This window comes from Rissa tridactyla, chromosome 3 (genome assembly GCF_028500815.1).
Source record: "Rissa tridactyla isolate bRisTri1 chromosome 3, bRisTri1.patW.cur.20221130, whole genome shotgun sequence".
Taxonomy (NCBI): domain Eukaryota; kingdom Metazoa; phylum Chordata; class Aves; order Charadriiformes; family Laridae; genus Rissa; species Rissa tridactyla.
The window spans coordinates 47,121,043-47,138,672 of record NC_071468.1 but is presented as its reverse complement, the minus strand read 5'-3'; the positions used below and the strand labels follow the sequence as shown (position 1 = coordinate 47,138,672).

General features: G+C 43.3%; 1 protein-coding gene across 2 annotated transcripts in view; it reads left to right on the top strand.

Annotated features, from left to right (window-relative positions):
- The window catches only part of PGBD5 (piggyBac transposable element derived 5), a 75,647-nt gene extending 58,667 nt beyond the window's left edge, over positions 1-16,980 (top strand). The window contains exons 5-7 of one of the 2 annotated variants that reach the window (XM_054196835.1): positions 1,184-1,381; positions 7,288-7,393; positions 8,924-16,980. In XM_054196835.1, the coding sequence (XP_054052810.1) occupies positions 1,184-1,381; positions 7,288-7,393; positions 8,924-9,119 (500 nt within the window). In that variant the 3' untranslated portion in view covers positions 9,120-16,980. The remainder of the gene's footprint in view (positions 1-1,183; positions 1,382-7,287; positions 7,394-8,923) is intronic. The other variant, XM_054196836.1, reaches the window with a different exon arrangement.
- Positions 16,981-17,630: the final 650 nt, after the last annotated feature.

The following is a 17,630-nucleotide window of genomic DNA, read 5'->3' as shown; positions in this document are numbered from 1 at the left end:
AATTACCACAAGCCTCTGCTGCCATATGAAAGATGTGCACAGATGTCACCTGCTTCAATGCCCATCATTTTTTTTCACTCAGGGGGGTTAACACAAAACCTAGGGAGACTGAGGAAGTTTCCATACAAGATTTCCTTGAGTTCAGCTAATTTGATAAAGAACATCTGCTTCTCTTGGACTAACAGAATTATTATTTCACAGCCTAATGATAAATTCAAGCATTGTCATTATTAATGTCATTTCCAAATCTTGTTTGTGCCCACCTGGCTGCATTAAGACACGTTTTGTGGTGTTAGATTTTATCCATTGCCTTTTTCGCAATATGAAAAGGCCAAGAAGCTGTGAGCAGCAGAATGTGCCGCCCGTGGAGCCTCTGATGTCTGTGCAGGACAAGATCAGTGCTTACTTAACTAGGGCACTGTTCGGTTTATCTCCTTTCCCTAAATCCGTTTTCATTTCCATCTTCTCTATCTTTCTGACACATGCATTTTTTAAATCAACCAGTGGTTTCAGTGGTTCTTAATTGCTTAAGCAGTATTTCCTTAACAAACCAGATGATGCCAGTGCAAGGAGTAGTGAGCTGGAAATCAAGAACTGGGCAGCACAGTGAAGCAGTAGATTAAACCAGAGTTTGTCAGCTATGTATACGGTGATTAAAAGCATCATGAGAGTCATGTAGGACAATTTATTTCAGTTAACATCTAAGATGCTATAGCTTTCCCTACCTCCCTGTTCCCTCCACAATTTATTCTCTTAGTTAAACATCAAAGGCTCTCTTGGATCATAAATTCTGATTTGTTCCATAATGCATATCACTGTTGGGGTTTTTTTTCAGTCCAATTTTAAACATGTTGTGAAGGTTGTTGAACAGATTATGGATGTTGTTGTTGGGAAGATACCCTGAATTCTTCTCCTTGTCGTTTCATCATGACTGTGCAGGAGACATCAATACATTTCATCTAGAGAGCAGACATTCTGCACTTGTCAGTTTCCAGAGATGGTCATGTAGGACACAAATATTTGGTATTACAGGAGGCGGCCAGTTGGCTAACATATCTGTTGGACTAGAAAGCTGTAGGACAAGCTCTTTCTCTCATCAGGTCATTCAGACTCGTTCCACTGCTCTTGCTTTCTGGGTCCATGCAATGGCTTGCTGATAGGCAATGGTTTTGTTCACATGCAGAGATTTACTGCTGTGGGTTGCTGAGCACCAGGAAGAGTGACTGCACAGGCCTACCTCCATCCATGCTGAACAACCCTGAAACTCCCCAGTCCAGAGGACAGTACAGAATAAGAATGAAGGGAAACATGTCTTTGATCTGCTGGTACAATAAAGGGCACTTTCGTTTTTTGACCAATGCCTATTCACCGGTTCAACAAGGTAAGCAATATTCCTACTGCTCATCTCAAAAGGGCACATCCTTTATGTGACAAGGCAAAATGAGTCACTGAGTTTGATAATAAGCCTGAACAAAGAGCTTGATCATAATTCCTAGATAAACAGTAGCAGTAGTGATTACTTCCCTTTTGTGTCTTCCTACAGCTATTTTTTTCCCTGTACAAAGGTTAAAAGCCTACTGCTAATGCAGCCGCCTTTGCCCGAGCTGGTGGAGGCAGTGTCCTTTTAGGTATAAAGATTGTATCTTTGCTGGTGGTCAAAGAAGGGAAGGTGGTTGTTGTGTAACACTATACTGGCCCCATTTGCAAAGCATCTTGTAGGATTGCTGATACAGAAAAATTAATAAACATCACGATGTACTTAGAACCCTGAGCAGATCCTACAATTAATTTCCCTTATCCGGTAAAAACTTAGTCACAAACAACGTCTTTTTGCCAGAAGTAAATATGATTAAGGTTTCCTGTTGTATGTTAAATTGATTTTAGCAGCTGATGAAAAGAAACCAAAACGGATAACTTGGGTAGTTCAAATGATTGCAAAGAGCTTCCTGATACTTTCCTTTTTGAAAGTATACAGATGGTTTTAAGAAGGTTTGGAAACTTCTATAAGATGCAATATCTGTAAGAAGCTAACTCTTTGAAATTTATCTTTCAGTGAAAATATTATTTCAGTTCATTTTCATTTTTATTATTCAGATTTACATATAACTGCTTGAGACAAATAAGAATAACCTAAAACTTTAAATGTAAAGCCACCAATTCACAGGCGTCTTGTACACTCATGTTCTGAATCCCAAGTGACTCTCACATGTGTGTACAGGCTACAGAAGCAAAGTTAAGGCCTTGAATTACTGTACTGTAAGCTGAAACGCTGTCTTTGTGTGTTGCTCGATGCCTTACCAGAAGGCTCATTACCTTTTGCAAAGAGTGACTGATCCCAAGGAATTCTGCTGGGCACCCCAGCAGAGCGAGGACTTGGTGACTCAGATGGACTGGTGTCTGAGCACAAATGCTGAAAATATGTATGTGAAGGAAATATGACACTTTGGGGACCCTGATAAAGCCAGTCCCTGGAGCAGTGTCCTCCCCATGGAGGGTGTTCACCATCAGGTTTTGTGTTGTTTCACTTGTGCGCTTTACTGGATTTAGATTATTCAGCTGCAGTAACTGGATAAGAGTTACCACTGCATGTCTCCTATTTTTTATAGGCTATCAGGGAGCATTTGGTTATAATTCCTAAATATTACTAGAAAAATACGCTTGTAAATGTCAGTATTAACTGCCCTGTTAAAAGAGGGAGCAAAACCAGACTCTGTGCTGGCAGCATCCTTTACAAGCAGCACACGGAGATGTGGGCTGTTGTGCTTGTGATTGACCCTGGGTCTGTTTTGGCATAGATGGGATTGTAGGTTGCGTGTGTGAGGTAGTTTAACATCCGCTAATTAGGACCTCTGCTTGTGATGGCCATGACTTGCCCAACACATTGCTCACCAAATGCTGGCTGGGACAGTTGACATAGTTCATGCTGAATCAGAGCAGAACACGGAGACTAGCTTTTTAAAGAGTGGTGCTGGGGGGAAGAGAGTCTCTAGTGGAGAGCTGAGAACAGATGGAGTCTCAGTAGGAAGGCAGGAAACCAGATTGCCTGCCTCTGATTTGGCATCTCTGAAGTCAGTGCAGCAAAGCTAGTTTAAACCAACTTGAAGCTGGACCACCAAAGTCTCCTCTAAGGCACATAATTAGAGAGGAAGAGGAGGAACCGCTTCTCCTTGAGGCAGCCTGTAGCACAGATCTGCTAAGCACGTGTGTTAGACAGGACAGGAGGTAGGGACAAAGGGGAATAAAACCTACGCAGGGTGGTTAAACAGAGACTGGTACCAGCGGGATTGCCTGACCATGCATGGTGCATGTTTGCATTTGGTTGGATGTAAATGTTGACAGAGATGGAGGAGGCTGTGAAGAGAAAATCTTAAAAACAGAAGGCGGGAGATGATCAACCCAAAACTTAGGATGAGAAAAGAGGTGGGTGTAGCTAATAATGAGCTATTTATTGCAATTTAAAGGAAAGTCAAAAAGGTAAATCTTGCCTGTACTCGGAGTGCAAATCTCACCCAAGCCAGAGGCACCAGGAGGGCAGTACACTTGTCAGAGCTGATCTATGAATGCTATTCTTAGATGCAGCAGGTTATTTATTACGGATGTTTTGAACCAACGTGTCATAATGCATCATCTCAGATGGGAAAGGATGAGTCTTATTCCTTTAGTCTTGCAAAAATGTCCTGCTTACTGTGCTATCAACTATGAAGTTTCTGCCTAGAACAAAATTCAGTGGGGTTTTTAATTTCCCTTAAGCTTTAACTTGAGTTTAATTTTCTCTTGTGCCTGTATTACAGAAGAACTGAGAAACCAAAAGAGATTGGGACCCCCAGAGAGTAAAAAGTTACCCTTATTCTAAAGCAGGTGATGTATGTGCAGGCCCAAACCTCACCATCTGTGGGTCAAGGCTGCATTTTTGTTTTTCAACTCTGGATCTGGTGCCCACTCTCCCAGTATTTCCATTCCGATGTTCTAGAAATAACTACAATCTTTTGTATTTTTCGTATGAAGCAGGATGGAGTAGGCAGCAACTTCACTTGCTGCACAGCAGGATGATCAGAATGACACCTTTAGCAAAAACTTGTTGAACCCAAGATCTTTTTAAGAAGTAGCTTCCTTCTGAGAAGAGCTTTCACAGCTGCTCGTCACCAACCAGCTCTACTTGAAAGCTAAATGAGACAATAGCTAAGGATAGAAAACAATGCTTGGGCCCCATATGCAAGGACTAAAGAGCTGCAAATGGCATGTTGGCATCTCACAAGTGACTTGTGAGAAGATGGGAGATGTTGTGGAGGCATCGCTATTGCATGAAGCAGTTGTGTAAGTCCCTGTGTGGTTCATAGCCCAGGAGAAGCTGGAGTGAGGAGTGTCCGGTGACAATCTAGTTTCCTGAAAAACCAGCTTGTGAGATTGACCCAGAACTGGAAAGTCTGGAGAAAAAAGCATAATGTTAAAAAGTATGTTTCAGGACGAGGAAGATTAGGGTTTTTACTTTATTTCCGTATGTCCTTTGTAAAACTATATTCAGGGGGTTGTGTCCAAGTATTGGAAGAGTTGGGATGGGACTGGAGGACTCTGATGAGAAGACCTGGAACATTAGACCTTGTACAATGCTGACTGTCTGCAATTCTGATAAAGAATTGTAACAAATGATAAAAAGCCATACAGCACTTGGAACATGCAGTGTCGCCTTTGTTATCTTATGTTGTGCCATCTCAGTATTTGCCAAGGCGGACGCAAGTGCTAGTATTACTGAGCCTCCAATTTTAAGAAACATGATTCTAGCTCCTAAAATCACAGATTGGCTTAGAATAAGTGTTTTGAAGGAACTAACATATCTACACCTTTGTCTTTCTACTTGTTTCATTTGGGATGGTATTTCCCAAGCTTTGCTTGATAAGCATACAGTTTAAAAACTTAAAAATAAATTAAAAAAAGGTTAAAAAAACCCCAAACCCAAAGGCTGATGCCTGTCCTCGGTGGCAGCATGGAGGCCGGCAGCCGGCACCCCTTCCAGCACGCAGGCAAAGGCAGGCCGTGGCTGCAGAGCAGGAGGTGTGTTCCCTGGAGTGCTGCCAGGGACGGGAACACAGCGATGCTGGGGGAGGACCAGGAGGGGAAACAGCTCATCAGTGACTCAGCTGGCTTGGGACCACTTGCCACAGAGACCTGCAGCTAGGAATGACCCAGCTCTGGCAGTCGTCTTCCCAGGAGAGGTGGCCTATAGCTACCAAACAAGCCTAATAAAGGCTACAAAAATAATGTGTCTATAAAGCTATTTATACTCTCAAAACAGAGGACTGTTATGTGGAATATAATAGAAAGTGAGATGGAGTATGTGGTACCCACATAGCTGCCGCTGCAGTGCTTATTTTTTTTTAAAGGATTGTGAATACAAAGCGAATTGCAAAGGAAATAAAAATCCTCCGAAGGAAGAGAGGGGGAAGAAAGAGAAGAGAGGAGAGCAAGAGGAGGAAGGAGGTTTTATTTTTGTAAAATGCTGACACCAGGAACATTCTTACCTGTTCCTGACCTGCCCAGATGGGATGGCAAGTGATTTTGCAGCACTGATGCAGCAGGCTGGTGGTATATCAGCCCTTTTTACCTCATGCTGGCCAGATTTTTGCAGGACTCGTTAGAAGGATCAAGAAAGCACGATATGTATGCAAATGTAATGAAGGGTTTATTTGTTTGATTGGATTTTTTCCCATCCCCTTGGGCCACATTTACACCCAGCTTGAGGAGGCAGAGGTGAAAGGAGAGTATATTGAACAATTTAGAGGTGATATCATTTCGGACTCTTGAAAAATTAGACTTTAAAGACCCCAAATAAATTGCTGCATGGCTCAGCCATAACATGACATTTAGTATGTGTCATAAGTCTCGCTTCAAAATAGAGCCTGCCAGCTAGGATAGCACAGGGGGCTTGACAGAGATAATGGATGGAATGAGACTTCCAGCTGAAGGAATGAAATGGTGAAGCCTGTAATCAAAACGTGAGGAGCATTTTAGGGATGATTGTAAAAGAGTTGGCAGAGGGAAGGCAATGAGAGTTTGAAGACTTGAGAAATGAGACAGCCCAGAATTGTACTGATACTGAAACAATGCTGAGAAAGGATGCAACCAGGCCTGTGCCTCTCTAGACCTGGAGAAAAACAGTGCTGTGCCTGGGAGAGAGTAGGGATCCTCACTAAGCAGTGTGCCATAGACGTGGAGCAAGAGGTGGTCCATACCCTGGAGCGCTGACCATCAAACCCTGTGGGGATGTACAATCAAAAGTTAGGGAACTGTACTCCTTCAAGGAGCTTCCCCTGGATAGAGAAAAGACAGAGGACAGGAGCAATAAATCAGAGAAGAGCTAGGGGCTTTTCTTGGGAGAGCATTGGACTCATAAAAATTGCTCTAGTGTTGGAGAAGGCCAGGTCAAAGACACACCATGTGAGGGAATGGGGCCTGTTCTTGGAGTAACCTGCTCTAGGCACCGCGTCTTTGTCTATGCAGAGAGTAGTTGGTAGGTAGCTGCAGGGGACTTGTTGCCTTACCACAGATTTCTGCAGTAGGCAGTATAATCATCCCCCATGATGAGCTGAATTATCTAGCCAGCTGACCAGGCAGGGCAGGAAACATCACTCGCAGGCAGAAAAATGTCTGCTTAGCTCCACTGAGCCACCTAAGCCACATCTGAGCTCTGGCTCCCCACCGCAGCAAATCCGTCTGCTTCCCATTTCAAAGGTACTGTGGTTATGACTCCCTCAGCTCACCCACCAACTCACCCAGTCGTGACTGGGTTTAGCCAGTTGGCTCCTTTTTATTGCATTTTCCCTTCTTTGTTGATTGGCACCCAGTGGAGTGGAGGCACTGTTGCTCTTGGCCTCCATGGGTGGAGACAAGCAAAGGATTTAATTTCAAAGGACTCATTTGGGACCTTCAGAACTCAAAGCATAAAACAGCAAGTCACAGCTCTAGAAGGGACCACAATTGTGAACCAACAGAGGAGAGACTGATACTGCCCGTAGGGGACTACCGTGGGACTATGGCAATGTGCATGTTTTTTTCTGAACACGTGGTAAAAGTGTTTGTGTCCAACACTTTTTCATTTCCAACTGAAAAATGATCCCTCTTCTTCCCCTTTCACTTGCTCAATGCATTACCAATTAAAAAAAAAATCAAATTAGCATCTGTGTTACCTGCAACTTCCTAGATTTAGGGCAGAAAATGTCAATAAGATTTGTATCTTTTAATTGCTAGACCTATCATGTGGACTTAAAAATGTTATGTTTCTAATTGATACAGGAGTTATAATTAAGAGAAAAAGCGGAGAAATTCCGTGCCCATTAGCAGTTGAAGCCTTTGCTGCTCACCTTAGCTATATCTGCAAATATGATGACAAATACAGCAAGTAAGTAAGAATATATGTGTGTGTGCATGTGTGTATTTCTTTCACTCCTTTTCTGTTGCTGCGATGTTTGAGTTTTCCATGTTGAGCTGCAGCTGAGGGCCCAATCCTGCATTCATGGAATTAATCTCTGACAAAACTCCTGTTTCGGTCAAAGATCAGAAGCTGGCTCTGCATGAGGGCAAGAGCTGCATTGCTAGTGTTGTTTTGGCTCTATCTTCCTATCCACCAGTCAAAAAAAAATTGAGCCTTATGTTCTTAGCATCTTTTAAATGACTTTTAAGAAGTGTTGGGAAGATGAGCCAGCAGGCTGATGTTCTTGGCCGCATCAAATTGAAGACTAAGTAGGGAATTCAACTCGGCTCTACCAGCCCCACAAGTGTCTCAGGCTAGCTCAGCTCCCCACCCCTATCAGCAGATGGTCTTTAGGTGATTATCTGTGATAATCTTGATACTTGTGATAGTCGTGTTACCTGGAGCCGGAAGGAAAGTGCAATCAGTTGTGGATGTAAAGCTGATCTAGATGATCTGGGAGAGCAGAATGTAGGTCTTTTGGCTCCTGAATTCTGGTTGGGGTCCTTAGTGTTAGCTCTTAATGTAGCAGGGAGAACCAGAAATGAGTAAGAATAGCAGTGGTGAAGCTTGGCTGTGGGAATAGCCATGAGGTGTGGAAGATTTCGAGAACTAAAAATTGAGGAGCAAGAAAAAGCAACAGGGATTTTCCAAGCCAGTTCTGAGCAAGGCAGCAAGAATTCAGTAGAAGAGATGAAAGAGGAGGAGGTGGTTGGTGGAGACCGATGCTGGGATCTGATTTGAGGACATCAATACAAAAAAGAAGTGAGGTAGTAGATTTAAATGGTAACTAAAAAAATGAAAGTAGGAAAGTGGGAAATCTTATGACCAAAGAACGAATATTTTGGCAGTCCTAGAGTTAGTCATAAGCTAAAAATAAGGATGTCAGTCTTTTCTAGTTCTGCCTTATGGAGAGGTGCTCCACATACCAGCACCGCACGCTCTGGCTCTACCCCCACATCCTCCCACCTACTGTTGACAGCAGCAGAAATCATTCTTTGCTCGCAATAGAGATAAACAAGAGGAGAAGCATCAGCAGTTTTCTCTAAACTGTAACATAATGTGCCTGAGACTTTTTTAAGTTACAAATTGAAGGGATTCAGACCCACAGCTCCCACCACGTGGATGTTTGTCACAAGTAAGCTGGAGGAGTCTGTGTCAGTACTCCTACTTATGTGGAGCGGTGCAGAGGTGAGGGTGTTGCTGAGGTTTTTCTTCTGAGAGCAAGGAAGTCTGTTCTTGTAGACACTACTAGAAATTTCCAAAATTGTGCAACTTAACTGTAAATGACTGTCACATACATTGTACAAAATTTCTGAAGATGATACTTGCACTAGGTATTAAGTCCTGGGTCTGCTTTACCTTTGGGACTGCAGAGTCTTTGGGGTTATTTCTTGCATCCCAGCTTCAAGTGTTTGGCTGAATGGTGCTTTTCCCTACCCTTCTCTCTTGGCTTTTTAGGTATTTCATATCTCACAAACCAAACAAGACCTGGCAGCAAGTATTCTGGTTTGCCATCAGCATCGCTATAAACAATGCCTACATCCTCTACAAAATGTCAGAGGCCTACCATGTGACAAGGTATAGCCGCGCACAGTTTGGTGAAAGACTCGTAAAGGAGCTTCTGGGCTTGGAAGACACCTCACCCTCCCATTGATGCATTGTTCTTGGTGGCGTAGGCAGGGGGTGGAGGGTAAGCAGAAGAAGACACCACACCTGGAATGGCAAAGCAAGGAACTTGTGACACCACCAGTGCTGTCCTTATCCAAAAATGCCAAGTGATGCCACTAGAGAGGTGGAAACTTTATTCCTAGTAGCAGCTGGATGTAAACATGTCCTGCAGAAAGTGCCAGTGGAAAAGCTGACACAAAATTGCCTATGTGAATGCCCTGTGGGAATCTGTACACCAGAAACAGACTTAAGTTAGTCGTCATCTCAATACTATTTGTTGAGCAGGGTCATCTTGTAAAGTTCCCCTTGGGCTAAGAGCTTGTCATAAGCTGGCCATAGCTCAGCAGTCCTAGGCGGGCATTACAGAAAACTCGATACCTTACTTGGAGTTATTCAGTTCTGGGACAAGCAACGTAAGTGTGCACCATGGGCTGTGGTTGGGAGTGCCTGCCATCCTGTGAGGCATCGCTGCTGTCCTCCCCGTGTGCTAAACGAAGCAGTTCAGATACACGAACACCAAAGCGGGCGTATTGACAAACAAAACCTTCACAGGCAGGCAGCCAGGAACTGAGGACCAGTTAAGGCTTTTTCTTTATGTCTTTTTTTTTTTCCCCCCCTTTGTTTTTATTAATGTAATGTAAGGCAATTTGATCCCAGGTAGAACATAGCAGAATTAGGAGAAACCAAACACATTAGTGAATTTAAAATGGAAAATACATTACGTTTATTTTCTTTTTTAACCAAGATGAAACATTTTCTACACAAGCAGTGAGTAACACTGTAAGTATTAACAGTGAGTAAACCAGTAAGTAGATACTGCCTCACATCTTAACTGCCACGGTCAGTGTACAGGTGAGAAATCAGAGTATAACAATTATATTTTTTCTTGATTTCAACTGTATCTTAAATGTTGCTTAAAAATGTAATGGACTGTTAAGGTTTTAGGAACAATGATTTCTGTCTTTTCCTTTTGTAACTGTCAAGACTTTTTTGGTCCATTTTAGAACTCCATTCAATACACAGTTGGCAAGAAAAAATAAGTCACTAATAGCAGTGTGTTTCCCATTATCACTGCGGGGTGTTCTGTAGGAATTCTTCTTGTTAGAATTCAGGGCTTGTCACAGTAGTTGTAATTAAGCAGATTACATGTTTAGCAAAATAACATAGCGTTGTGTTTTACAAAAAGAAAGAAAGAAGTCCAGTTGCAACCATACCTTAAGCCTCACTAAAACAGAGCAAGCCCAAAGAGTTCTCCTGTCCTGAGTAACACCGCAGAGGACAAGCATCGTCAGGAGCTGGTGCCCATGGCTGGAACGCCACATTTTGGTGCTGGTGGAATCTGAAGGCTGCTGAAGCTTTGGAAAACAAAGCCGAGAGAGAGAAGTATGATTGAAACAGGGGAGAATCGATACCGAGGTAAAATACTACCCTGCCCTCTGCACATTACTGATTTCAGTTCACAACTCAATCAGCAAAAAAACTCTGTGTTCTAAAGGTTAGCAGTGATGGACACAAACAGAATTGCATTAACTTACAGGGCCGAAAACATGTTGCTTAAAGGACCAGCTGGTTTTAGGTCCCCAAGCCTGAAACATTTTGCTGACGAATGACTTGGCTTGATTCAAGAGGAATGGAGTGATTGAGTGATTTTCGTATCAGTGTAAGCGTCACCAGGTTATATGTGTCTGGCAAGAGACAATAGAAGGTAACTGACATCAATTTGAGAACTCCCCAGGTTTCATCATTATGTGATGTGCAAATGCACAGCATGGAAATCACGACAGGCTCCAGCAGGGGTTAGTAAATTACTGACTAGCCCAAAGAACATCCTTGCACTGACATGTTTCTATTTCCACCAAAGTCTTATTTTTTTGGAGTAGAGTTAGGGGCAGATCTCACCTGGTTTCAGGGAGAGTAAGAAGATGCCCAGCTCCGTGGTGGTTCTGCTTGCAATACAGCCTGGAGACTGTCCCACGCGTCATGCTCTGCCTGCCAGCTGCACGATGTACAGCAGTGGGCTTCCCAAGCATCCCTTTTCACTTCTCAGTCCACAAGGTCTCCACCCAGGAAACGTGGAAGAAAGAACAAAACCTTGTGCACTGAGGCCTCCTAGCCTCAAAAGGAAGGCGAGGCTCTGTACCACTCCAGTTCTTGGCAATGCCAAGCTGCATAGGAGCCCAGGGATGAGTTCAAATCTTCTTGGCCCTGCAGAGAACTGAGACCACCCCTCTTCAGACTGAGTGTGTGTGGTGGCTTGTAAGTATTCAAAGAGGGAGAAGAGCTAGTGTGAGGCATGAAAAAGAAAGGGTCAGCGGTATAACCCACAGTTTCCTTTTTTGAGGGAATTTCCACAGAGGTACCTAAAGGCAAATGGTGTTCTTGATGCTCCCTGCTTCAGAGAATGCCAGGCTATATTGCAACATGAAGAGTAGCTACAAGTTCATTATGTCCTGTAAATTTTACGGTAGCCAAAACTGGGGCAGTAAGGAAAGGCCTGGACTGGAACGTTGCTGATGGGACAGCTTGAATGAACAGTAGCTGCTGGGAGCCAAATTTCCTTGCATTGCCCTGCAACGCTGGAGCATTTGTAAGACACACATGCCCCCAGCAGAGATGGGGAGGTTTGCAGGAGTGTCTCCTCGGGGACACTTGGTACTTCTGAGGAGTAAGCACAGCACTCTCCGGCTATGTTGTAGCCCCCTGAGATAAACCTAGAGCCCTTGGCCAATTGTTACGTTACAATGTATGCTTAAACGCTTGGATCTAGGCCATCCCGTACAGAAAATGCCTTTTCTTTTTCAGGTGGCAGTACGTCCAAGGCCTTGGAATGTTTAATTTTCCACTAATGTAGGCTGTTAATTATGTGGATTACTTGAGCTAAAATCATGGTGTCCTAGATTTTTGCCTCAGGGACTTGGTCCTGAGTAGTTTTCCCTAGAATTGGTGTTGACGGGGGATTACACAGTGGCTGACTATTACAGGGAAGATGCTTTAGTCTCCTTTGTAAAGGAGAAAAATGAAGACAAAATTATAGCTTTGCAATGAATTTCATTTTCTTAGCCTTAACCATCCCTCATCATTTTGAACTGGTGCCCTACATATGCACAAACATTCCATAAGTAAGCAAAAATATTTATATATATTTATATGTACAAAATGCCTGAATTTCGGCTCTCGAAGCCAACAAGCAAAAGCCACCAAAGCATAGTCTATATCCACAGCTGACTATTCCACCTCATCTTCTCCGTTTATTGACTAGGAGTGGATAGGGTTAGGGAAAGTTAAGATTTCTCCCCGTTAAAAAAGCATCTTGCACTTTCTCTATGTTACTACAAACAAGGCAATGTAATTAAGGAAGAAACTGAATAATTTTTAAAAGGCAAAAGTTTGTTAACTGCAGCTCAGCTTTTGTAGCATTTCCTTTACTGCACACTGGCTTACTCAGATTTGGTTCTTCACCTGCTTGTAACATTAAAGTTTCTCCCTAGTTAGAGGCAAAAAAAAAAAGAAGGGGTTACTCTCAAAGTAGCGCAAGGAGGCTAGCTATAGTGTGTGCGTGTGTGTGTTAATTGTGCAATGGCTTGTGAAGTGATAGAAAGTTTGGGGTGCTTGGGGGGGGAGGGTTGTAGCCTTGAGACAATCTCAGTAAGAGATCTTAAGCTCAGCAGTAGCTGTAATGCAGTGGAAATGCCAACCAGGTCACAGAGGAACATCTCTAATTTTTTCCAGGGGAAAAAAAAAAAGTTTGAAGCTGAAGTAGACAAAGGAGCAGCAAGGCTTGGTTCTCTCCTGCTGAACTGAATTTTCATTAACATACTTCTGAAAACTGAAAATTACTTATTTATGGTATGCAATCTTTGTTTCAAAGAACTGAGACCATCAGTAGGACATACTGACCACCTTCTATGCACAGCCCTTCTTTCAAGAAATGTCTGTCATGCCACCATCCATTCTTGGAAAACATTTTTCCCAGTGTATAATATAACACTGACTAGAGCTTAGAAGCCACTGTGAAATGGTTTCCACTGCTTTTGTCTGCTTTGAGAAATGCTTCAAAGGGCTTGCAGAAACTCTACTTTTTATTTCAGCCCATCTGTGCACTTGACACTAAGACACAATTTAAAGAAATCTCTTCTCTGTTTTCCATTTCTGTTCTCTATCCCCAACCCTTCTACAGTTTCACGGTAGTCCAAGAATCCCAGTTTATAGAAGTTTCAGTGTCCCTAATGGGTACAACTTTGTTTTCTTCAGACAATTCCCAGAGAAAAATTAATTTAGCTGTTTCCAGACTGACATTAAGGACAGCAACTCAAAACAGCATTCCCATTCTTTACCTCCAGCTACACTTCTGTGTCCTCTTTTTTTTTTTTTTTTTTTTTTTTTTTTTTCTTCTTCTTCTTCTTTCCCTGAAGAGGGTTTTTTCCTTCTAACATCTTATTTAGTAGTCTATCTTGAGCTGGTGAATAGTGAAAGAAGGCTCCAAATATCTCAGTCTTACATGTCTTAGTCCCCTAGCCCTAGAGCTGATTTTAGTGATGAGCAGGGGATTTTGCTGCACTGATAATTCTGCGCATCCGTGCTACTTTCCATGCAAGGATTGCAAAGTGCTTTAACACCCTCAGCTCTCATGAGACATCATTAGCTCCTCCAATAGGACCTTCCCCCTTCCCTAATCAGACACTGAGGCACAGCACAGGTGAGAGGGTGATGAAACTGTGGTGTTTTCATTCCTGCTGATTAAGTCCACGTTCTGCGTTTTCAGTGACTTGGTTCTTTTTCAAATGTACTTTTCCAAACTAGAAATGAAAGCATGCCGAATGTCATTCCACCCTGAAGTGAGGGGCTGTGGGACTTTATCAGGACAGGTTCCTTACTCTGTATAGGTCGGTACGAGTCAAAACCAAGTTGCACTGAAGGTAACAGAAAACTGGATAAAACATAGCCGTGCAGCCTGCCTGAGGAGCTTAGAGGAGATAAATGGAGAATCTGAAGCTCTGCAGTAGTCCAGTAATCAATGTGAAACTCAGACAAATCATTACTAAGGCTGACTGAGAAAAGTCACTGAGGCTTAGGTGGAATATGAAGTCTTCCGTCCATCTCTGTTGTGGAGTTTGCCATGGCACTTTCCTGTTGCTAGGACTACTGTAAGATTAATTGTTTTGTAAAACAAGAGCTCGTCTCAATCTGGTTGAGAACATTCAAGTGTCAAAGGCCTGTTAGCAGCGTTTCACAAAGGCAAGGAACTCTAAGCTCAAAACACATGTGTATTTGGCCTGTCATTAACTAGGCTATTTTGCACAGACATATCACATCGTCATCTGCTCAAATGCAAGCCTCTCACCAGTGCTACTTGACACGTATTCCCTCTCATAACATTTCTTTCCAAACCTACCTTTGTTTCCAGAAGCATTATGAACTGGAAAAACCCCCGTATCATCATCTCATTGTTGGGGAACAGTGGAGAATAGCTGTGCTTTGTACAAAACAGGTCTCTTCTTTTGAGAGGCGGTCTCTGTGTCTTCAGAAATCTAGCTCTGGAGAAGTTTCCTGCCTTATGCTTTCTTTTGCTTCATCATTCCATGGATTTAGAGCACATCCAAATCATCCTGCAGGTTCTTGGTCAGTCTGGAAGAGGTGAGAGCAGAGAGTTGGCCTTTCACTTCACTTTTATAGTATTACTTTGCTGATCCTTTCTGCTATTTTGCAAATCTCCGACGGAACAGGGTAATTGTTTCTGAAGCCTATATACTATAATTGCAATCACTGTGAAGGTGTTGCTGCTTTGCCCCATTAGTGCTGCCCCGTCAGGTTTGTATGGACCCAAAACAGGTATCAGCATCACCCCCACCCACTGCTCCCATTGGAATGGCTGTAACATTCCTCAGCTCTGGATCGCTGTCAAAGAGGGGCCTTTGACGTGGTCTGGGGAGTTTTTCGGTGTTTTGGTTTGTTTTAAAACCCTTCCACGCTGATGGGTCTGGGTGAACGGCTGTTAGGTATCACGAAAAGGCCTTAAGTGGTAAATCCCTTTTGTATCACTCTTCTGAAGTAATAATTGCTTATATTAGATGTCAAGGGTGGTCCACACGATGTGTAGTGAAAAAAAAAATCTCTTATCCATGAAAACATCACTCTGCAGAAGTGCTCATTTGATGTAACTGCAACAACCCTGGAATGCGTGGGGGACCTGGATGAAGAACCTAGTGGGAAAGGACCATAACGCCGTCCTGTAGGGCCATGATGTGCAGGGCCCAATTGGATGAACAAAGAGGGGAGAGACGAGTGCGATTTGGGATCCGGGATCCTTGAACAGACTTCATAAGTCAAGCTAGTCTCACAAGTTTGACTAGGGAAGGGAAGATACCAGGCCCATGCAGTTTGCTCCCAGCCCTGGCAAACTCTGTTTCTAAAATAAAGCTGGCAAATGCTTTCACTTTTCAAGTATTTACGGTGTGCTCTGGACTTCAAACAGAGCATTTTGTTCCCATTTTCACTAATTATCAAAAAAAAAAAAAAAGCCTAGAAACGGAAAAGCAAAGCGCAGTACACTAGGTTCATCTGGTCCAGAACCCCAACCCACTTGGTGTCAAAGTAACTTTGTGGTCTTGTTCTCCAATTAATCTGTGACAAGGTGTATGCAAAACGTGACTGCTGAACAATTCGCACCTCTCTGTGAAAGGGAGTTACTCATTTGATGGAAAACAAATTACAGGTCTCTCAGACTTACTTTCACAACCTGGTTTTTTCTTCCAGTTGTGAGCCAAATCTTGGCTTGGCATTGCAGTATGGAAATTAAAAATACCTTGACCCCATGGTTTGGGGTGAAATTAGAGATAGCAAAACTCAGATTTGTGCCAGAGATCAATCTGATCCCGTACAGGTGAGGCTAATCAGCACAGTCCGTTAGAAGGACGAGTCTAAGGGGAGCAGCAGGTTTGAGGAGGCAGAGGGAGAGGAGCCAGGTGATCCCTTCTAACTCCCATCTTTCCAGCATGTGTACCCCCCGCCTTCCCCTGCTGCCTTTGAATTAAAAGGAACAGGCTGATGTTTAACACAACCAGCCTGCGCAGCTGCTTTAGCGACATAAACCCCGCTTTAGCTACACCACTGGCCTCACGCCCTGCCTTCCCTCACACCGTACACGTTCGGTAGTCATCAGCCTTGGAGTCAAAGCACTGCTGCATGTCAGCACGGCATGGAAGCGACGGTCTGAGGAAGTGCCACGGTAGAAACAGGAGCAATGGGGATTCTGGAAAAGGAATCTTCCCCTCTATGTTTTGTTGTCGTTTATTTTCAGTATGTACAACTTACGTTCCATCAAATGCAGTGACGGTACCAAACGCAAAGGCCTTACCTGGCTGAGTGCTTTCAAACCGACTCCATCGGGCTCCGCTCACAACATCAGTGACTGCAGTTTTGTTGCAAAGTTCTATATTCTTTATAATTCTGAAGATTTCTGTTGAAAATATAAATTCCAGAGGCAAAGTGTACACTGCAATTGCTTTTTTTTTCCTCCCTTATTTTTTTTTTTTAAAAACTCAGAGCAATTTTGTAACAGCCAAGTCTTTCAGGAAATGCAGGTGTGTGACCTCTTTACGGTAAGAGATACGCAACTGTGTTTCTGCATGGGACAGGGAACTACTTTTGTGACACCGGTTTTGTTCTACACAAAGGCACGCTTGCAATAAATTTTTACAAGTTTTGTACACCATGAGCTAAATTCTGAGTTCCAAAAATGTGAAGTGTGGCGACAATAACAAAATGGATTTATAGTATCACTCTGATATCTTGTCATGTGATTTTATTTCTTCAACAAAGTTTGTTTACAATCAACAACTTTGAAATACAGTCAGATATATTACCGGTTGCCTTTCTGTCTCGTTCTTTTCCGGAATAGGCGGGGAAGATGTTTGATAGTTCTCTGCACGTGTAGGTGAAAGGATGTGGAAAAAATACTGCTAGAGTGAAAGCCTGTAATTTATCTAAGACCATTAGAGGCAAAAGCCTGACATCTTTATCCAGCCATTGAGTACAAAGGCGTTTTCTTATAGAAAGAACTGAGTTTTAAACGCCTTTCAACATGGTCTGCACACAGGCATAGGGAAGGGACTGGCGCCCTCCCAGTGCCTTCCCGGCACCCACAAGCGATGCTTCCCAGCCACCTCGGGGCAGGGAGGGGTGGACACAAGGACACACGGGCGGCTGTCCCAGCTCTCAGAGGCGTCTCCACTGAACGGTACCAACCTTTCGTCCTCACTGCTCTAACTCTTCCTGGCAGGGTTTGTCTGTACCACTAATGGTGCCCACCAAAACCATGACCTGCATGACAAATAAGTGGCACTTGCAGGCAAAACCAGTGATGACACCGCCGTTTCACAGCTCCAGGTAGGCAAGTTACTACGACCTGGTTTAAACATTAAGCCACAAAGGGAGCAGAAACCTTGCAGGAGAACACATGAATGAGATTACAGAGGGTCTTTGCCGCCAACCGCAATGA